Here is a 22,500-nt window from a genome sequence, read left to right on the forward strand (position 1 = left end):
CTCTCTTCTTATTATTCATCAATGACCTTCTAAACCAAACTTCTTGTCCTATCCACTCCTACGCTGATGATACCACCATGCACTTTTCCACGTCTTTTCATAGATATCCAACCCTTCAGGAAGTAAACATTTCACACAAGGAAGCCACAGAATGCCTGGCATCTGATCTTCCTAAAATTTCTGATTGGGGCAGAGCAAACTTGGTATTGTTCAATGCCTCAAAAACTCAGTTCCTCCATCTATCAACTTGACACAACCTTCCAGACAGCTATCCTCTCTTCTTTAATGACACTCAACTGTCCCCCCTCTATACTGAACATCCTCAGTCTGTCCTTTACTTGTAATCTGAACTGGAAACGTCACATCTCATCTCTAGCTAAAACAGCTTCTATGAAGTTAGGCGTTCTGAGACATCTCCACCAGTTTTTCTCACCACCCCCAGCTGCTAACTCTGTACAGGGGCCTTATCTGTCCATATATGAAGTATGCTTCACATGCCTGGGGGGTTTCACCCATACTGCTCTTCTAGACAGGGTGGAATCAAAAGATTTTCGTCTCATCAACTCCTCTCCTGTAACTGACTGTCTTCAGCCTCTTTCTCATTGCCGCAATGTTGCATCTCTAGCTGTCTTCTACTGCTATTTTCATGCTAACTGCTCCTCTGATCTTGCTAACTGCATGCCTCCCCTCCTCCTGCAGCTTCGCTGCACATGACTTTCTTCTTTCTCTCACCCCTATTCTGTCCACCTTTCTAATGCAAGAGTTAACCAGTATTCTCAATCACTCATCCCTTTCTCTGGTAAACTCTGGAACTTCCTGCCTGCTTCTGTACTTCTACCTTCCTATGACTTAAATTCCTTCAAGAGGGAGGTTTCAAGACACTTATCCTTCAATTTTTGACTACTGCTTTGGAGCCTTTTTTGGGACTGGCATCTCAGTGTTTTTTTTTTTTTTACTGGATTTTTGTTGCCATTGGCCAGTGTCCCTCCATAAAAAAAAAAAAAAATCATATATAGCTGCTCATTCTTTCTGTTGACTGGTATTACTTTTATTATTCTCTCCCTGTGGTAGAGAGGACAGCCAGGCTTCACACTCTGCAATCGGATGGGAAGGTCTGCCATTGTATTCCCTGTGTGTCATGTAGGGGAACTAAAATAGATGGAGCAAGGGAACTGGGAACCACCACCTGTGCATTTTCATTCTCACAGTAAAAAAAAACATGACATCTTGCTTGTGCTGCCTCTCTTTAAGGAGAACCTCAGCCTGGTACATAAACACTTGTATAATAATTATTATATATTGTTATTTTCCCCTGTGGTAGGGGAAGACATGGGCTGCACACTCAAGGAATGAATGGAATGGTATCAGTAACCCCGGATGTGTTGGTCTCAGTGAAGACAAGATGAGGCTAAGAAGAGATGAGGGAATACTCTTCTAATTAGAAATTTGAGATATGAGACTGGAAATATTGTAATGGTTATGTAGAGAAAGCTGGGTGAGGAATTCAGACACCTCATGTTATTGCCAAGTGAGTGGTCTGAACTGGAGATGTTTCTGGTTCCTTCTCCAGGCTGGAACTCTAAGGCTGGTGTTGAGCCATATTCATACTGAGTAATTTCTTAATTTAAAAATGTGCAGATATATAAGATGTAGGCATAAAGTGTGAATAGTAAAATTTTGGCTTGAAAGGACTGGCTGCAGCAGCCCTCTTGTGTTATTGAGACATGAAAGAGATATTTTTCTGGCATTTCTTATATAATCTGTATACTGTAGTTATGTAGGGGAAGAGAAGTCTGGCTATCTGTCATCCATCTATACAACAGATCACTTTTTCACAAAGGGGCCAGGTGCCCAGTTGTTCAGACATGAAGTTTAAACAAAATAGAAATATTCAAATGGAAGATTCCTTCTGTGCGCAGTTAAAGAAACTGTGATGACGATGATTTCACCTTGTATTCATGTAAATAGAAAGAAAAGGGAGTAAGTTTATATACTGTGTGTGTGTGTGTGTGTGTGTGTGTGTGTGTGTGTGTGTGTGTGTGTGTGTGTGTGTGTGTGTGTGTGTGTTCTGCAGAAGCATTAAGCTAACAATTCTTGTGGGTGTATACACTTGCTACAGAATTGAAATAACCTATACCATGAAATGTGATAAAGAAGTGAGGTAAAATTAGTGTAATTCTTTCATTGCAGGGTCTTTACTACTCATATTACAAGTCCATTGTCAGTGCTGACTCCTTCCTTCTCGGCCTGAACCGCTTGATACACAATAACCTCACAGAGTTTCCAGATGTTATCAACACACTCCAGCGATTCAATCTTTATCCTGAGGTCAGTGGGACTGTTTGTGAGAGGCAAGCATTGTCAGATATAGATTTAAGAGTGTAAAGTAATTAGCATCTGAATTTTTCACTCATCCTTTAATCCTTTTACATTTATTATTTCCATAAATTGTTATTATTATTATTATTATTTATTTATTTATTTATTTATTTATTTATTTATTTATTTATTTTTGTGCTGTTCCAGTTTGTATGTCCTGCACACTACTGCAGTCCATTTTTCCAGGTTGTGTTGGGAGGAACATACCGAATTTTTAATGCGGTGACTACCTGGCTTGGGGTGGAGATGCGTGAGTGCTGGCAGGTGAGTCGGGGTCGTGGTCTGTCTCCGGTGGTGAGCTGCGAGGGGCTGGGAGACCCTGTCTACTGGTACTTGGCAGGGGTGTGGCTGAGTGCTGGACTCACTGCTGCACTACTCTTCTTGCATGGTACCCTTTTGAGTGGAGACCTGATGGGGGGTTTCCTCACCATCATCTGCTTCTTCTTCAACCATGGGGAGGCAACTCGTGTTCAGTGGACACCACCCTTGAGAGAGAGTTTTGGTTTCCCCTGGAGTGTGGCACTCAATGTAGCAGTGACACAGGTCTTGCGTGCACCTCGGCCAGTGTGGACACAGCCTCTCCTGGTGGGCACCCTCTCTCTGATCTACCTGCTGTGCTGGCAGTTTGCACAGTTTACTACAGTGGCAGTATTGGGTATTGTGTATGCTCTGTATGCAGTGGGGGTGGTACCTGCCCTGCCTATGCTGTTAGTTCTGCTGGGCACCTCTTATGGCTTCCTGAATAATGTGGTACTGCAGTTTGGCAACTCCCTACTGGTGTCATCACCATTAGCTGGCTGCCTACTAGGAGTGTTGCTCCTTTACCTCTTCCTGGAGCCAATCTTTCAGCATTTGCCCTTCCCAACTAACACACTGGCCCAGCTCTCTTTCCTCTTTGTCTCCTGTGCAGCCTGCAAGATTGAGCTCTCACGCATTTTTGGTGTGGAGGATGATGCGCACATCCTCAACATCCTGCGAGGCAAGTTCACGAACTACTCAGACTTTCACACACTGCTGTACACATGCTCACCAGAGTTTGATATGCTACCACCAGAGTCCATTCAGCGGCTGAATGAGACCCTACTGCTTCCTGTGGTGGGCTTGGTAATATTGGCTGTGTTGGACCACACTCTGGGTCGTGTCCACAGTAACATGCTACGCCGGCTAGAGGAAGATGGAGAAACACCCCCTGGGGTCTGGAGTGGCGTGGACCCTGGTGTCCTGTTCAATGTCATACTGCTGGCTTTTTATGGGGTCATGGCAGGTCTGATAATGCGTCTCAAGCTGTTTTTGACACCACAACTCTGTATTGTAGCCTCCTTGCTAGCTTGCAAAAAGTATTGGCGTCTCATTGAGCGTCGGGAGGTCCATGTGGCAGTCCTGGCAGTGCTGGTGAGTGGCATGTGTGTCCGAGGCCTCAAAAATATAAGTGAGCAGCATTCTATTCAGGGTGAGTACAGCAACCCTGAGTTGGAAGAATTAGTTGAGTGGGTGCAAACTGAGACCCACCAAGATGCAGTGTTTGCTGGCCCTATGTCCACCATGGCCAATGTCCTCCTATCCACACAAAGGCCCATCGTCAACCACCCGCATTATGAGCATGCTGGCCTGAGGGAGCGTACCAAGAAGGTTTACAGCATATTCAGCCGGCGGTCGGCTCAGAGTGTGTATGAGACTTTACTGTCCATGCGGGTGAATTATGTAGTGCTTGAGGAGTCATGGTGTATGCGGAAAAGTCGGCCAGGATGTGGCATGGCTGACATTTGGGACGTAGAGGAGCCTCAGAACAGACACAAACCCTCCCTCTGTCCACGACTCTTCCATAGGAACGCTGCGCCCTTCCATCGTGTGTTTGCTAATGATGTTTTTGTGGTTCTACAGGTGCCCTCACGCTATGTGGAGATACCCCCACCTAGGTATCACAGTGCATAGAACCTCATACTTGTGTCAGAAAGGGAATGAGGTTTCCATAAAGGGTGCAGAAAACTCCACCTTTGCCATGGCAAAGTTCTGCCAATACTTTTTACTTGATGGCAGTGAATGATGAAGTGTATGAATTAAATTTTACTTGATAATAAGTACTGTAAAGTTTCTTGTAACATGTGTAAATAATTCTAACAGGTAATGTGTGTGTGTGTGTGTGTGTGTGTGTGGCTGTATGTATATACATTTATTATATATACATTCACCTTGCAGTTTATGCAAAGTTAGGTTGATCAGCAATACATGAATATTATGTGCATTTGAACAGTGTGTTCCCATAAGAAGTAATGTTAATTCCTGTGCTTCCGTTCCACAAACATATAAATAACTGATCTAGAGCTTTTAGAGATCAGTGGTATAACCTCATACATAATACACACAATATCAAATCAATAAGTTGTTGAAGTATGCTTTTGCAGATATACGAGCAAGCCAAAATATATATGTAAGCTAAAAAATAAACAAATTGAAAATAAGGAAACAATATCAGTACAAATACCTCATCACTCCAAATGTAAACAAGTAGCCAAGTGGTAGTGGGAGGTGGAGTCCATCATGTGGAGCACAGGGCTGAGAATGGCTCCTGTCACTGCAATGGAACCTGTAAGCCTGGAAGCCCAAACTGGTGGAGCAGTTTGGACAGAACACACCTGGCCTGTCTCACCAGTAGGAATTGTTTGCCCAGCTGGTTCGCTCATTGGTGTTCAGTTCACCAACAACTAAACTTGATGCCCAACCCACAAGTGTTTTTTGGAGCTATTTTTTTTATGAACAACACACATTTCATATCCTTACACATCTGAAGAGATTAATGAAGATTTAACGAGTTGTCTTTTCTATGTGAAAAAAAAACCCTTACAATTTATCTCAGACCATGAATTACTGAACCACAAGTTAATGAGGTTTTATTTTATAATAGCATTATTTACATAGTAAAAAAAAATCCTTATTAATGTAGACTTGCATCATTTCAAATTCACATAATGTAAACTTTTGTAAGTCAAGGAGTGAATATATATATATATATATATATATATATATATATATATATATATATATATATATATATATATATATATATATATATATATATATATATATATATATACTTTGCAAGTGAAATATACACAGCAAAAACACTGATAAGTACACATGGAAAAATGTGGATACATTCGAGTTGCGTATCCACCACCTGTGTGCTGGAGTGCAATCATTGTACATCTGACAGCAGCTGAGACACTTGTGTAGCTGTTCAAATGCCTCCCACAACAGTGCTGGTCCAGCTCCCATGGAACCAACATCTGTAACTTACTTCTATCCGGCTTCATGTGGCTCGTTGTTATTTGATTTTGGATACTCACAATTTTACTGCTGGCCTTTACCATGGGTCGCTATAAGCAGAAAATGTGAGAAAAAGGCTATGTCTTGGCACAGCTGCAGCAGGGAGTGTCATTGATATGTGTGGCGGCTGATCTTGGGGTAACCCACAGGGCCATTTCCCAGCTTAAAAACTCCACTGCCATCCTCCTGCCAGGCAATGTACCACCAAGGAAAGTCAGCCTGGAATCTCAGAAGACAATTTCCCCACATACAGACAAACTCCTATGAGTTTGTTTGTATAACCACCCTGACCTTGTATCTTCTCTGAGTGAGAATGGTGTCATCACAGCCACCATGTGTGTTGATAAAAATTTAATGGTTGTTATTTACTGGTAAAATTTTTGAGCAAGCCTAAGTACAGGAAAGCTTTGCAGTGGATTTCTGAGATAGATATGTATACTGTGTAAAATGCCTTACTTGATATTATATATATGAATTTTTAGGCATGCAGAACCTATGTCTGCCTTCAGATCACTCTCTAGTCACAGTTTAGTGTTACTGAAAGTTCCTTTTGTTAATATTTTTGGATCAGGCATGTCAGGAGGCTATGATGTGCTTTATAGTCACTAAATGAACCAAATAGCATGTTTTAGTGGAGAATTTACAAGTAAAGAAAGCTTTCCCGGAGGCCTAGCCAACTTGATACTCCTCAGCCAGACATCCAGGCAGACAGGCATGCTGAATGCATGCACAACTGATACTTTGTATGAGTGTGCTGTTACACATCCATGTAGGATGTGCAGGAATGGTGTGAGGGTGCATCAAGTGTGATGTGTCATAAACAGGCAGGGACAGTATGTGAAGTAGGTAGTTGTTTCACTGATGATCAGTTTCAGGTATTTTGTAAGGAACCATTAAATACCTCAGGTGTAGGTAGCCTGCAAGGTGATGGCAGTTTGCAGACATACATTGTAGTGCTTCATGACAATATTACTGTGAATGAAGCACAAGATCAGATGAACAATAGAGGAGGAGAAAGTGGGTGGCCCAGTGGGTTGTGCTCAGCAGTGTTAAAGGCATTAGTGATGCAGTGGACTTTAACTATTTCTGTTCTGTTTATTATTGTTTACCACATGCTCATAACCTTCTACCTGGCATGTGGGTAGTGTGTGAACATTTTTAGGTACAGTTATAAATGTCCCAGGTAATCAACATGGCTTCAATATAACCAAAACTACAGAATGGTACTCTTTGTTCCCCTGCAATAGTGATTTGCATCACTGAGAGAGCTGACTGGTAGCCAACAGGCTGAATTGATCATTAACCACTTGATAAGACTTCACTTAAAGAGACTGAGCAAAGAGAAAAAAAGTTATGACTCATTGTTTTTTTTTGCAGGCACATGTTAGAGTCCCACAGCACAAGGTGATAGACATGCTGGTGTAGACAGGTTGTGGTGCTGCAGTGGTGGTAGCTTTTGTGGTCACGTAACTTGCATTACAGACACTGATGTGGTGATTGTGATGGTAGACATGTGCAAGGGGTCCCCACATTGTGTATGCTATTTATACTGTTCATCAATAATCTTATCAAATTACTTAAGAAAAGCTGTGAGCTGGATGGAATTCTATTGTGTCTGCAGTGCTTATGTTGATGGAAGATGTTGTCGTCCTCTTCATAACCCAGTGTGGCACATCTTGCAAGTTGTCCCAGCTCAACTTTTCTGCTGATACTGGAATATTTATTAATGAGAAAAGACCAATTCTTTGTGATAATAGGCAGCACTGCCAAGTGTTTACCATTGGGGATAGGGCAGGTGAGGGTGTGCTGGTACTGTTGGTGTGTGTGTGTGTGTGTGTGTACCTCAGAAGGGCAGCCTTTCCACTTTGACATTCTTCAGCAGCTGTTAGCAATAGATAGAGAACCAACCACTGTTACTTGAGATTGTGCATGGTGTTTATTCAAAATATCAAGAATTGGAACTGTTGTAAGAGTTTTGTTAATGGGATTGTTTGCTCATTTGTCCAACACTAAATATTGATTGCTTTTTTTATTTACTTATTTTATTATTATTATTATTTTATTCTTTTAGCTTGTATTTTATATTCAATAATTTGATGCATTTTGTGTGTGTGTGTGTGTGTGTGTGTGTGTGTGTGTGTGTGTGTGTGTGTGTGTGTGTGTGTGTGTGTGTGTGTATTTGTTTGTTTGTTTTAAGATTGAAGTCCTTTTCTTATTTAGTATTGTTACTTGTGTTTATTTTTTCTTTTTTTATTTCTTTATTTTTTCTTTAATGTCTTTGTAGATTTCTTGTTAAAAATTTATTGTTTCATATTACAAATGCCAGGATAAGTGAATTACTTTCTTTTTCACTTATAATTTTAGGGCAATTGAAAAAAGTATTCAAGCTTCTGTTTTTTTTTAGATTTAAGTGATATTTCTCATTTTGTTTTGTATCTTAGTCATCATGGGTTTTGTCAAGGATTTAACTTTTAAAGAGAGCTTCCAAGTTATTTTGGTGCTTATTATAGTTGACTATTTCACATTTATGTGGTTCTGATGTAATACAGTAGTCTGTGACTGTTAGGGATAGTATTTGTGTTGATTTTGGTTTTGTAATATTTCCTGTATTTTTCTGTGAATTTTTATTGTGGTCAGCATCTACCTGCACATTGACCTGTTTCTCTGTGTTTGTTATAAATGTGGAGGGTATTTGCAGTATTATCATGAGTGTATGTGTGTGTGTGTGTGTGTGTGTGTGTGTGCAACATGGCCTTTGGGTGTTATGTGTTTTGGCAGGCCTGTAATCATTGGTGCCAGTAATGAGAGTGTCTCTCTCATCACTTGTTAATATAAATGGTATGATACTGACATGTATTATTATGAGTCACTGGAAATAAAACAGCTCACAATACAACTGAAGAGTACATTATCAGTTGCTCATATCATAACAAAACTCACTGTGAATTAATCAAAATATCTTAATCAAAGTTTGCAGTGAACATAATTCATCCATTCAATGAACCATCAAGAAGTTGAGAGTGGTTGCTGTTGTTGTTGTTGTTACTATTGTTGTTATTATTATTACTATTATTATTATTATTATAATAATAATAATAATAATAATAATAATAATAATAATAATAATAATAATAATAATAATAATTATTATTATTATTATTATTATTATTATTATTATTATTATTATTATTATTTTATTGCAGTTATCATCATTGTATAACATATATTAGGTTGTTGATGCTTGTAGGTACAGATAATACAAGTCTGGAATGGACTCGTCATAAGGGCTTCCTGTGGTCACAGTAACCCCATCCGTGACTGTTCTCTGAAGTGGCCTGCCACTGTCCCAGGAATGCACATGTTGGTTGGTCTGCCACTGTCCTAGGAATGCACATGTTGGCTGCAACAGCCAGGGGCATCAATAGCTTGCATATTTTCTTTAATATTAATAACCACTTATTACACAAACAAGGCAAAAAAAAAAGTAAAGAAAAATCAATCTTGTTGCACTTGACTTTGATAAGAGCATTGTTTAAAAATCATGCAGTATAATACACATCGTTGATGTTATTTTGACAAATGACTACGATAATAGCTATGGAAATTCATTGGGTTAGTTACATTAGTAACCTGATTTGCTGATTTTAATTATGTTCTTCTGTTATACCTTTCCATGTTTTGTAATGGTTTGGAGGTGAATGTGTGTACAATTGTGTGGCTTTTGCATTTTATATTCAGCCAAAATTTGGCTTTTGCATAAATATTTTGTCAAACTCTCCATAGGGAGAAGCTAAGCTTAACATGTGACTCATTTGAAAAAAATCAATAAAATAAAATGAATGATTATTAGAAAATAATTATTAAAGTATTTTAGTTTTTATAGTTATTAAAACAGTGAATAATAGTGATGAATTTTTATTTGTATTATATATTACTAGAAAAAAAAATAATGATCATATAAAATTAATGATTTTTAGGATGTAAATGAAATGAGTACTGAGTCTTTTATTGCCTTTTATTATTCCATTACCAGATTTTAGGAAGATAACCCCAAATTCCTTCAGGCCACTTATGGCTGAGGAGATGGAGAAACTTCAGCTTCAACATCAATGAAATTCCTTGGCATCATGATTACCATTCTACTGATCCATCTGTGCTCGAGCAATGTGGGCCACTTTCTGTGCTCGCTGGATCACTTGGGGGCAGCGAGTCTTGCGCATGAAGCGACAATCTTGAAAAAATCCCTCATTACGTGGGAAGCCATTGGAGCCATCAGCGTATGTTACCAGACCTGTAGTACCAAATTTTTGCAGGATGGGCAAAAATGCAGGAAAAAAAAGTGCATCTCTAGTTATTCAGGATTTTACAGATTTTTAAAAAAATCTATTGATTTGTATTTACTGTAATGATGTGGAGAGATAAGCAACTGACCAACATGCAAAGGTTAGTGAAGATCTGCCTTCTTAAAGACCTACCCATAGGTAAAGAAGGTTTTCAATTAAACTCAGGGAATATCTAATGATGGTAATGTGCCTGTGTTCTACCTAATTGTATTTTAACAGGATTGAATCAAGCTCATATGTCCTATCTTTTGCTCATATGTCTCATCTTTTAAAGTTGATCATATTTTATCTTTAAAGCTATTATTTATCTTTAAAATGTGTGTGTGTGTGTGTGTGTGTGTGTGTGTGTGTGTGTGTGTGTGTGTGTGTGTGTGTGTGTGTGTGTGTGTGTGTGCAGTTGCCATGACAGACTAGACTTGCTCAATGGCAGACTCTCAGGGGTAATCAGGTGAAGAATGCAAATGAGAGGTGGGTAGGAGACTGACAAAGAAAAATTTGTAGGTGAACTGGAAAAGATTCTGAAAGGAGGTGAAAATATACAAGAAAACATGAAGGAAAGAAGAAAGCATGAAAGGAAAGATAAGGAGGGTGATTGAGAAAGATGTTATAAGAGAGCCTGTGGACGGCAAGAATCATGTTACTTCCTTGTTCAAATGTAAGCAATGAACATTTTAGCTGCTATGAAACCTGAAAGAGCATGGCTGAATGAATGAGTGAGCAAGAAGAAACCCTCATCCAACTCATGTCTAACCACACCTTAACTCTAGATATAGTAGAATCAATAGTAATGGGAGCAGAGGAGTGGCACAGAAGATTAAAAGAAGAGGAAGTAGGGAAGACAAGAATGAAAAAAAATATAGAAAATACAAGCATGGGAAAAATGTAGAGAAGAAAGATACATTGCATGGACAATAAAGTGTAAAAGTGATTTCCCTAGTGTGGAGATTTCTCCCCCAACACGTCAAATGGAGGAGTGCTCAAGCAGCTGCACTGAGGGAGCACTGAGATCTATAAGTGATCAAAAGCTGCAGAGATCACAAGAAAAAAAAGAGTTCAGCTTTTAAAAGCCACACAGGAGCACACCAGGCAGCCAAACCCAGGGACACTGCCTGAGTGGTTCCACAACAGTACATAATCCAAGTCTCACCGTGACCCCAGATGCGGCCTCCACGGAACTCTCCCTCAAAGCGCATGTTGTCATTGCGCCAGAAGATGCCGTGGCCATGGAACCACCCCTGCATGAATTCCCCCTCATATCTGAAGAAACAAGAAAAGCCCACCTTATTGCATATTCATTAGGATTCATTTACTTATGTGTGGTGATAATACTCACTCTAGTTATTCAGTGGTCACCTGCTAAAATAGAAGTAGTAGTAGTAGTAGTAGTTGTTGTTGTTGTAGTCAAAAGTGTAATAATGACCTGTCTTAAAAAAATAAACTTTAAATTTCTGCAGCATTTTATAAATTGCAATCATCACTTACTCTGGTAATGTGTTCTGCTATTCAAATAAACTCTTATTTCTCAAGGAAGTTTCTCAAAGTGTGTGTGTGTGTATGTGAGAGAGATAGGTGGCAGTGGTAGAAGGTGGTGTGGTGCATTGGTGTGCCTCTGGAGGTGTCTGGAGTGTGGCAGTGACCACATTGTGGTGTATGTGTGCTAGTAACTCTGACCATTCCACATGTGCCTGATGCTTAAAGTGTGAGTAAGCTGACTTGGGATGAGGCTGCCATCTGTCCTGCTGTCTCATGGTCACTAGATGTTATCTTGGCCTCCCACACCGGGATTGGGGACTTGGGAAGCCCTGCCTTTGGACTACTGGTCACTATATTTTTAGTAATCGTAATTACCGCTCTTTATTCAAACAATCTTTGTTCTTTCTATGTAGTTGATCTTTGTATAGGTGTAAGTAACCTCTCACTTTATGAGTTTTTATTTTTTATTTACTTTTTCCTGAGTACAGAAAGCTACTTTACTTATAACCATGGCTGTGCTGGCATGGTTTTTGTTCTTTGCGATTTCTGACTCTTGCTCTTCTGTTCTAATGTTAAATAATTGCTATTCAAGGAGTCCAAACACTTGAGTTTTGAGGCATGATTTCAGCAGTAGTACTACTTTATCCAATCATTAATCCAGTAAATTAGAGTTGCCATCCTACTGCTACTACCAAGTGTTTCTTTCATTAGTATGTTTGCTTGACACATCTAATGCCTAGTATACTCTTGTTTCTCTGCCTTGCTGAATATTATTGGTCACTCCTACAAGCAATTTCATCTTCAATCCAGTCTCATCCAGTCTCAATCCAGTCATGCTCAATACTGATCAGTTTCTCACTTCAACACTCAAATAAATCTGTGCATAAAGTAGAATGCTGCCTTTCCTATCTTTGCTGTTTTTGCCATTTATTTCATAATATTCCAGATAGAAAAAAGGTATGTAGTATCACATGCTGACAATCTCTTTTAAGAGTTGGATATGTTATCTGAGTTATTAGAAAAATGTCGATGTACATTGTTTTTTACATTTCTCTTTTTTTTTTATTCATGGTTTTGAATTTTCTATCTGCCTGAATTGCTACACTATCATCTAACTTCAGTATCTATCATTCCAGTTCCACAACTTTTGATAATGCTGACAGTACTTATTTTCACAATCTTTACAAAATTCTTGTACGACCTTGTACCTATAATATCATATTTTTTTTTGTTGAGTAAGGTTTTCTTAGAATTCTTAATGGTTGGATTTTATAAGGCCCTTAGTACAGTACCTGGTTTCTTAACTTACTGAATGATATTAGTACATGATTTGCAAAAAATTTCAGATTTTTCTCTAATTAAATTATGTACAAAACTGTTATGATGTTTATAATAAAACCATAAATTTCTTCTGGGTTCAGGTTTAGAGACAGAAAGAAAGAAGGGATGGAATATATATAACAGCACAAAAATACCTTGCTCCATCTGGGAAGGATATCACTCCAAGACCATTGAACAAGCCAGCCTCAAAGCCTCCATCATAGCGCGTGCTGTCTGACAACACCAGGTGACCCATCCCGTGCTTCTGTCCCTTGTCATTCCAGTCACCCACGTACTGAGTGCCATCTTCATACTTGTAGCTGCCATACTTGACAACACCTGCACGTGACTCTGCCAGAAATTCATGCATTAGTGGCAATTTGATACTCTTAAGATATTATATATATAATTTTGTATTACTACAAACATTTATTGCTATAAAGTTAAAGGTCACCAATGAATGACAAAGTGAAGGGAAGGTGCAAAATGATCCATCATATGCATGATGAGCAGTCCAGGGCCACTTTTCATTCGTGTGAGACCTGATTCAGGCTTGGGTATGACTGTGTCAGCAGCAGAAATAACATGTGCCTTCAACATTCATGATGACACTACCAGTTGATCATCTGGTACCAGCCATGCAGTGGATAACACTTTGTGTGGGCACTGCTGCAGGGTGGTAGCAACCACACAGCAGAAAAACGCCCCGTGTGAACAGGATATCAAAGGCCAATCTTCAGAGAGGATGTCAGACAATCCTTGTTCACAGACATTATACCATTATGCCATATATATATATATATATATATATATATATATATATATATATATATATATATATATATATATATATATATATATATATATATATATATATATATATATATATATATATATACAAATTAATTACTCAATGGTGACATTTATTGCTGTTATCAGTGTCCCCTCAGGCAATCTTTTGAAACACTTGAGAAAATTGAGCCGTGAGAGGCTGAAAAAATTGAGCCGTGAGAGGCTGTGACTGTGTTACTGGACCTCTGGCCTGAAGGCACAAGGCAATGCCTTAGACTGGACAGAAATATTGTTTGGCAACATTTTCCATTTTGCAAACTGTTTACAAACAATATTTCTGCCCAAACTGTCCATTCATCCATCCATCTGTGCATGCATTCATCCATCCATGCATCCATCCATTCATCTGTGCATGCATTCATCCATCTATTCATCCATTCATTCATCCATCCATCCATCCATCCATCCATCCATCCATCCATTCATCCTTCTACTCATTCATCCATCCATTCACCCATCCATCCACCCATCTATCCATCCATCTGCTTATCCATCCATGCATATATTCTTTCATCCACCCTTCTGTCTATCCATTCATCCTTCCATCCATCCACTCACGCATTCATCCTTCTATCCACTCATCCATCCATCCGTCCATCCAATCATCCATTCATCTATCCACAAAGCCATACATCCATCCATTCATCATTCCATTCTCTCTCTCTCTCTCTCTCTCTCTCTCTCTCTCTCTCTCTCTCTCTCTCTCGACAAATAAACGTGAAAAATGGTTTCCAAGCAGGTTTTATTTTTCGAACATTTGTAGGCTTTTGCACTCCCAATCTCATTACCTACATTTGGGTTGTCGGGTAGCGCATATTTCTGCTCACCTGTACATTGCATCCTCTCCCATGACGTCAGCCTGGGAAATATAAATGCATGGGAGTCAATTCTAATGAGTGTTTTACTGACAACAACAACAACTACTACTACTACTACTACTACTACTGTTGTTGCTGTTGCTGCTACTGTTTCTCTCACTAGCATTAGTACTAATAGTTAAGTTGGAATTGTGAATTACTTTGAGCCATGACTGTGGTGGCGGTAGTGGATGTGGTGGTGGCAGTGAGACTGAAGAAATGGCTGTATTCAGGGGACTGGTCACTACTTGCTTCTTATAATGTAGGGCTTCTCTCTCTCTCTCTCTCTCTCTCTCTCTCTCTCTCTCTCTCTCTCTCTCTCTCTCGTGTAGGCACTAAGTACCTTAGTCACGTGTAGTGAAGTCTCCTAAGTGCCTTGGAAGTGCCCGGAAGCCTGACTCGCTCTCTCTCTCTCTCGGTAAATCTATAAATATATATATTTATGTGTAATGGTGATTGAAAGGTTTATGATTTATTTATTTATTTATTGACATGATTGATCTCCATAATGTACTGACGTTGCTGGCCTCCATAATGCCTTGCCGCATATGTAAGTGCGAGGCTGTGGAACGCTTCGAGCCTGACAAGACAGTAATAGCTACCGTACGTTTACTAGTGTTATTCATTGTGATCACTCAGTTTGGCTTTCCTCTTCAGTGTCGTGTATAATAGTGGCACACTTCCCTGAATATCTGTATTAGCATAATCGTTATTAATTTATTGTTTTGTTTAACAGCAACAGGTGAGATGGGTGGACAGGCGTTGAGTGCTTCAGTCTGAGGATCACACGGGGGCAACATGACAGATAAACTTCTGCGTTTCCTTTCATCTACGGAAAGGCACTATGGGCTGGAGCCTCACTTAGCATCCGAAGGGCACCCTCCAATCAACATCCCTACGACATCATTCCTACTTCCTGACAGGCTGACACCTCACGGCGCATCATTATCCACCTCTCCATACACATGTCTTGTGCCTATAGCGCCTGCACGCTGTAAGGTCAGGTGCTGTAAGGGTCAGCCCCGCCCTGCCTGTGGTGTTGTGGGCAGTTTTTTTTTTTTTTTAATTAATTAATTTTATTTTAATGACCGCGTATTTGCACTTGAAGGCAAGGTTGATGGGCAGCAGGTGGGGAATCTTGTCCTTTTGACGATCGCCGAAAAGTTAATCAGCTCTTGGAGAGATATGAATTCGGGTTATCCGGTTCACCATTTACGTAGAGGCTGTTCTTTACAACAACCCTTTTGGAGTTGTCAACGCCGGACATTTTTTTCTCTCTTTTCTGAGCTCATGAAGTTTGTTAAAGTAGGTTGGATCTTACAACTATATATGACCAGCATCCCTCTTTCTTTGATTTTTTTTAATGTTTTTTGTCATTTGAACTTGACTTTATGAATAGATATTCATGACATGGCATATTAAGTGTTGTGGTCATTGCGCAGAGGCCTGATCCGCAGATCTGCGTGAAAGGAATGCGTCGGAAACTGGTTTCGAAACACTTGTGAAGTCGTCTCAATGTCATTTAATACGTCAGTAGGGTTGTGTTACTTGCGAGTGGCCAACCTCCCGTGTGCTGAGATTCTGTTGGCGCCTGTCTTTCATTATCTTGTGAGAGGAGTCCCTTGATCGTGATACAAGGGGTAAGGATCAATTTCATGAACTGGACCTTCAAACGAAAGATGTAGGGCCGTGCCAAGAGTCACGAATGTTTGAAGTCGAGGGCTGAAGGGAAGATAACAAGCTACCATGAGTCATCGACATTACTGAAACGAAGAGCAAGGTGTCGGAAATAAATTAATTTCCAACAGAATGATGAATGGTGATGAGCATTATTGTTAATTCAACTTAAAAAATCCAGTTTAAAGAGTTGATTAACTATCAAGAGTTCGGGGTCGAACAAGACCCGAGTTTTCATAAGCCCGTTCCGGGCGCAGCTCAGACAGTTACACAATGACTAGCAACCTTGTGAATTAGTCACTCAGCTACATGCAAGGAGCACACATTCCTACATCCATCAATCGCTCCCACTTAGTCTGCTACTCAAACTGTAACTATAGACAACATAAATTATGCTGCTTCGAAACCAAGAGTCAGATTCGCTCAACATTCATTCAAACCAGACAGAACCTCCAGTTGAACGACAACGAATGGTGTTGCAAACCTTAGCGACTCTTGGTGCAGCCCATAGTTATAGAAACTGGTGTGACTGAAAGAAGTGTTCGTTACTCGGCTGCAGAAATTCAAAGGTTCACGCCCCACAGTGCTGTTGTATCCATGCCCGCTAAAAGTACTCAAAGACCAACGAAAATCAGTGAAACCAGTTAAACTAATGAAACAGTGCATGGATATCACTCCACCCTTACGGCAACGAAACTTGAGGAAAACCCTCAGCCATTTAGTGATGTGATGGTGAGAATAGTGACGGGAGCTCTCCATAGGCACTTCGTTTTTAAGAAAGTGGCTGTGCGTTGTAAACTCGCTTTGAATGAACGCCAAAGGAAAACTAGCAAGGTATTTGCAAAAAAAAAAAAAAAAAAAAATAGTTGGAGTGGCCATTAGAAAAGTGGCGCAGCGTTCTTTGGACTGATAAGTTAGTAATCCTAGTGAGTGACACGTAAGGGAAGGTATGGGTAGGGATGATCCGTATCGTCCCCTTACAGTAAAACACCGAGGATCGCTTATGGTATGGGGTGCTTTTGGGTATGGGGGTAAGGGACTGTTAATAGTGCTTCAAAAGAACGTTATGGTAAACCGGCAAGTGTATCTTAAGATCTTGGAAGAACACCTTGGGGAGTGTTTTGCTGATAGTGGTGCTGAGATTGTCCAGCGTTACAAGGCTCCATGGCAGCACAGAGCAAACTGTCAAAAATGGCTTCAGGTTCATGAGCTTAAGCACATTCCGGACTGGCCAAGCAATAGTCCAGACTGCAGCCTAATAGAGAGCTTGTGGAGTCTCTTGAAAAGGGAGTTGGGGGAAACAGATACTTCCCACGGTGGAGAAATTAGAAGCCGAGTTTTTGGGCCTCCTTGAAAAGGACTCCAGCCTCTACGCTCCAGCACCCAACCGACTGTTCCAACACGTTTAAGCAAGACCAGGAAGACTGGTTTCCAAGTAAGTAACTGGATGTTTGTGAGTGTTCCATGATTTTGTTGTTTTTAAGTGTGAAGCATCGATGGGTTTGGAGAGAGAGTGGAGGTTTGCGTAGTTATAAAATGGCGACCTGGCCAGTCTTTTTTTCAACTGTAGCGTTTGACAAACTATTATTTTTGGATAATTTATGTACCACCAAAGTACTCGGGGAACATGCGGTGCCCAGTGCAGGTCAGAGGCGATGAACGGGTCCGGGATTAGCAATGATGTGACTCAGTGTTGGGCGGCATGTGAGATTAGGTGATATGGAATCATTTCAGGTGCCAGTAATTATGTCAGACCTGGAAGTCAATGGTGCTGCTTGTCAGAGCCACATGCCAGGCTTAACATTACATCCTGCCACTTAACATACAAACAGTTCATATGCATATTCATATTCATCTGTATGTTCATATGAGAGGATTGTGGATGGTGCACCGTGACGTGGTTTTTCCCGACCGTGGACATGAGCACGGTGGTATAATATGCAAGAACCGCTCCCCGTGGAGATGGCAGGCAGGTTCACAACACGTGGGAGTGCAATGCAGCCGGACTGACAAAACATTTGCCTACAAGTTTTCTACGTATACTTCAGAGATGGCATCTTCTCAGGTAAGATTTAATGTTTTTTTTTTTTTTTTTTTTTTTTTTATAACTCACACTTAGCAATACTAGCAATTATTATTATTAGACATAAACTAGGATACATAGATTTGTTAAGGAGTGTTTCATACGGCGCGAGACCCGTGATTTATTCTTGTTTGAAACCTCTAGACAATTGCTTCCTTCCACAAAAAAAAAAAAAAGTAGACACAAGGAAGGTATTAAATTAAAAGTAAATAAAACAATAAAGGTGGTCCAGATGTATGTTCCTTCCCCTTGCTTCACCACACGTACAGCAGATTCCATTATTCCTGCTCTGGAGCCCCACTGTTCTCTAGGTCTGGGATTTTTATCCTGAATATGTTTGGAATAAAATAACAAGCAGACTGACAGAAGAACAATAAAACCAGAGTTGCACAAATCCCAGGCTAACGTGAAGCACTATTATTAGTAGGCAGCTATTGTGAAACTAATTCCATTATATTATACTACGTCATAAATTTAATGTCAACACTGTAATGAGTAACTTTTTTACATATTTACAGGTACTTCCTCTTGCGGGGAAAACAGAGGTCCCAGTTGGTGGCCCTCATCCAGGAGAGGGAAGCTGCCCTCATTCCTTACCTCCAAGCCTCCAGCCCTCACCTCCTTGGAATGAGCGCCAAGGCCTAGGACGAAATCACAGCCAAATCTAATGCCTACAATCCAGACAATGAGCCTGGGGCCACCAAGCAACAAAAAAAAAAATAAATAAATAAATAAAAATAATAATAAAAATAAATAAAATAAAATAAAATATAAATAAATAAATAAATAAATAAATAATAAAAAAATCTGGGGCCATATCAAGAGGAAATGTTTAATTTGAATTTATTCTCTCTCTCTCTCTCTCTCTCTCTCTCTCTCTCTCTCTCTCTCTCTCTCTCTCTCTCTCTCTCTCTCTCTCTCATGCTGTAGAAGTGGAATTAAATTAAATTAAATCTATGGTATTTATTAGATTTAGTGTTCATATAATTCTTGCTTTTTTATTTCTCATTATTAACAGAACAATATTAGGAGGTACATTCTTCTCTAATAAGATATTGCTTGATATAAAATGATCTACTTACTATAGCAAAAGCTTTTGGTAAATCCATTAATGCAGCATAAACATTGTTTCTTTCAGTAAAAAAAAAAAATAATAATTTGTTAAACCTCTGCTAAAACCTAATTGCTATAATTAAAATATACCTTCTCTTCTAAAATACTTAAAACATATATTTCAAAGGCTTAAAAAATATGGATCACTTTATAAGTCTATAATTTGTGAAATCTGTCACATTACCATGAACATTTTTTTACCATTAACATTTTTTACATCTCCCTTGAGTAATTATACAGGGATGTAGCAGTGGTTGAAAGAAGTGTTCATGAATAGTGATACATGACACAACAGATCATGTGTGGCAAAATTTGAGCAGTGAGTGGATGCCATCATGTCCAACACTTTAATTTTTTAATTAATTTATAATTATTTTTTACACAGTTTCAGTCTTTCTGGGGTATAACTGTGAAATTTTCTAGATTGGTCTCCATTACCCTTTAGTCTATTTGATAATCCATGTTCATCTTCATGATAGTCATTAGCTTCTGCAAGAAATTTGCTATTAAAAACGTAAGTAATTTCTTCCATTTAATTTTTGCCATCATTGATATTGGAGGCCTTTGATTGATTGATTATTTTTTGTTCTATTTAACTTTAAAAGACATAATGTCCTTTGATTTTTCCTTTTCTTCTAGGCTATATAACCATTGATTTTCTTGAATCTCATTCTTTTTACTGCTTTTGAGACAGTTTGTCTTTAAATGGTTTTCTGCTCTGATTCATACTGTAGTCCACTGTGCTATTTCTTTCCTTCCACATGCTAACCATTTTTTTTTACCGTCCACTGAGATTTGATGCATAGCTCTTTTTATGTTTCTGTTCTAACCAGATATGTCTATTTTTTTTTAATCATGGACTCAGCAAATTGGTTCAAGTCCCATTTAATACTGCTGGAAAACTTTGTGTAAATATTATCAGTCTGTGCAATGTGGTGGGCATATTGGCAGCCAAGCTCACAGCAGTGAGTAGCAAAACACTTCAAGAAGCCCAGTAATGGCATTTCACATTTCATTAAAGTCATCACTGCTCAGCTTACTCCATCATTTGAATTATTTTCAACAATATATATATATATATGTATATGTATATATATATATATATATATATATATATATATATATATATATATATATATATATATATATATATATATATATATATATATATATATATAAACCAGTATTAACTATATGAATACTTCCAAACATGGGCAAGTGTTCAGAACCAACCAAATCATGTAATACATCAATTTGATTCATAAAAGTGTCATCAGCGTTGTTACCCAAAACATTATCCAATCATTTGGTATAAGTCATTGTGGAAAAAAAAAATAAATACAATAATATTAGCTACAATATATTCCAATTACTGTAGTTTTTGTAGATACTCATCCGTAGTTCCTGCTCCCATGTTATGCTCTTCATTACCTTCATCAAGATAATCTTTATCTCCCACAAGCACCTGTAAAGCAATGAAGTGATTCTCAAGCACAAGTAGGTACGGTAATTATAAGTGGCGGATCTTTCCTTGAGATACAAACTCGCACATTCCAGCATCAGACGCCAGCCACTTCTCAGAGCAGCATAGATGGCAGGAACACCTGCACTTATGTCTTCACTAATAAAATCAATATCATCTAATCTGTCCACTATAAAAGAAATTTCTTGAAGAAAAATAAAATCACATTGATATTTAGCAAGAGAACGAATAACGTCAATATTTTCTTTAACTAAGGAACAACAATTACAAGTACACACTTTCAAATGCATATTTGTTTAAAAAATCACAGGGAAATAATGGTAGCGTATAAAATCAATAATATATGGTCTCCTTTAGAACTCGTCATAAAATTTGTCCTAACCAAATCTGGCTATAAATCAGGATTAAAAAGAATATCTGTCATTTAAATTCACATTCAGGGTTACCTAAGCTTAAGATTTGATCGTGAACTGATGTGTACTATGCAAAAAATATAAGTTTTTAGCTCATCAGCAGCAACATCAACATCCAGCCTTCCTATGCATGCATCTGCCGTCCTTACTTCATTCAAGGTGTTGACATTCGTGTAGCCAATCAATTTGTTGTGTTCTCATTCCCCATCCAGGATCATCCGTTTTCTATTATGGATAACAACTTATCATTAATGGCTGCTGTACCATTGTATCTCTTGGTTCAGCATTCTCTTCAGCTTCATCATTCTTCTTAGCTTCTTCATTCTTCTGTTGTGTCTTCTTAGACCTTGCTGCTTGTGATTTCTTAGGTCTGGCTCCTGTGATACTCCAGGTAGTACCGATTCCCTTGTTAAGCAATGCATATCCTGCTGGATTAGCGTTTTCTTTACTTATTGTACTCGTCAAGATGGTTTAAGATGAATCAGTGTTTGGTGGATGGGACGTGAAGTTTCATTCCAGTTTACTCAGGCTGGGTGAGACCCTGGATAATTGCAAATCATCTTTAGTTTTTCTTTCATTTCATGGATGTCACAGGCTGCATCTTGTAGTTTGATGGCTTTAGTAAATTCGTTATTGGTACCATTTATGGCTATCCTCAGTGTCAGTCTCACTTATGTTCCTGCCGTATACATTGTAACTGATCTGAGGTGAGGGAATATGGCTGACCACTTATGGTTATTGTTAAAATACTGAACACTATCTAAAGCTTAGAATACTGCTGAATGAAAAAAAAAAAAAAAAAAAAGCTACTTATATGGATTCAGCTAAACTCGATGATGAACATTAATAGCACACGTTTTATTGTAAGTCTAGAAAAGCTAAAAATGGGCAGATTTGATATAATGCAGGAGGGATCTCCATGATGGTTTTAGTAGATGGAAACTCCTTACAGCAATCATTGAACTATTGACAGACAAAGGTAACAGAGAGGAAGGAGGAAAAGATGGGGAGCAGAAAATACTGGCCCCATCTGGCACCAGGGAACATAAGCTTCCTACACTCCTGCACTTATCATGGCCTCCTAGATGAGTCAGACACAAGTTTGTTCTGTGACTAGTGCCTGACTATATAGCTAGTTGAGTGCAACTAAGAGTTATAACTGCACGAGTTCTTTGGGAGGAGA

The 22,500-nt window shown here is 39.0% G+C and overlaps 3 protein-coding genes across 5 annotated transcripts in view; 1 reads left to right on the top strand and 2 right to left on the bottom strand.

The window, feature by feature from the left end:
- LOC135111600 (protein C-mannosyl-transferase DPY19L1-like) overlaps nucleotides 1–11,570 on the top strand; it is a 22,665-nt gene extending 11,095 nt beyond the window's left edge. For both annotated transcript variants that reach the window (XM_064025080.1, XM_064025079.1), the window contains exons 3-4: nucleotides 2,191–2,328; nucleotides 2,566–11,570. In XM_064025080.1, the coding sequence (XP_063881150.1) occupies nucleotides 2,191–2,328; nucleotides 2,566–4,311 (1,884 nt within the window). In that variant the 3' untranslated portion in view covers nucleotides 4,312–11,570. The remainder of the gene's footprint in view (nucleotides 1–2,190; nucleotides 2,329–2,565) is intronic.
- LOC135111602 (MORN repeat-containing protein 4 homolog) lies at nucleotides 9,701–14,866 on the bottom strand. 2 transcript variants are annotated; one of them, XM_064025086.1, is made up of 5 exons: nucleotides 14,710–14,830; nucleotides 14,519–14,550; nucleotides 12,995–13,190; nucleotides 11,194–11,303; nucleotides 9,701–9,994 (listed from the first exon to the last, which is right to left on the bottom strand). In XM_064025086.1, the coding sequence occupies exons 2-5, from the start codon at nucleotides 14,529–14,531 to the stop codon at nucleotides 9,843–9,845; spliced, it is 471 nt and encodes a 156-aa protein (XP_063881156.1). In that variant the 5' UTR covers nucleotides 14,532–14,550; nucleotides 14,710–14,830; the 3' UTR covers nucleotides 9,701–9,842. The 2 variants fall into 2 exon arrangements, with proteins under 2 accessions (XP_063881156.1, XP_063881157.1); XM_064025087.1 differs by lacking the exon at nucleotides 14,519–14,550 and having other exon boundaries at nucleotides 14,710–14,866.
- Nucleotides 14,867–22,187: 7,321 nt separating this feature from the next.
- LOC135111594 (vascular endothelial growth factor receptor 2-like) overlaps nucleotides 22,188–22,500 on the bottom strand; it is a 24,745-nt gene continuing 24,432 nt past the window's right edge. The window contains 1 exon segment of the mRNA XM_064025062.1: nucleotides 22,188–22,500. This exon segment is cut by the window's right edge and continues 668 nt beyond it. Within this exon segment, the coding sequence (XP_063881132.1) occupies nucleotides 22,464–22,500 (37 nt within the window). The 3' untranslated portion in view covers nucleotides 22,188–22,463.

The sequence above is a fragment of the Scylla paramamosain genome, chromosome 22 (assembly GCF_035594125.1).
Source record: "Scylla paramamosain isolate STU-SP2022 chromosome 22, ASM3559412v1, whole genome shotgun sequence".
Classification (NCBI taxonomy): Eukaryota; Metazoa; Arthropoda; class Malacostraca; order Decapoda; family Portunidae; genus Scylla; species Scylla paramamosain.

Bases quoted from the DNA above. Each gene is read 5' to 3' on its own strand.
- LOC135111602 (XM_064025086.1), bottom strand. The intron at 11,304-12,994 runs GTATTTTTGTGC...TTGTTTCTTCAG, and splicing joins TCCTTCCCAGATGGAGCAAG to ATATGAGGGGGAATTCATGC. The intron at 9,995-11,193 runs GTGAGACTTGGA...TTGGTACTACAG, and splicing joins AGGCCGCATCTGGGGTCACG to GTCTGGTAACATACGCTGAT.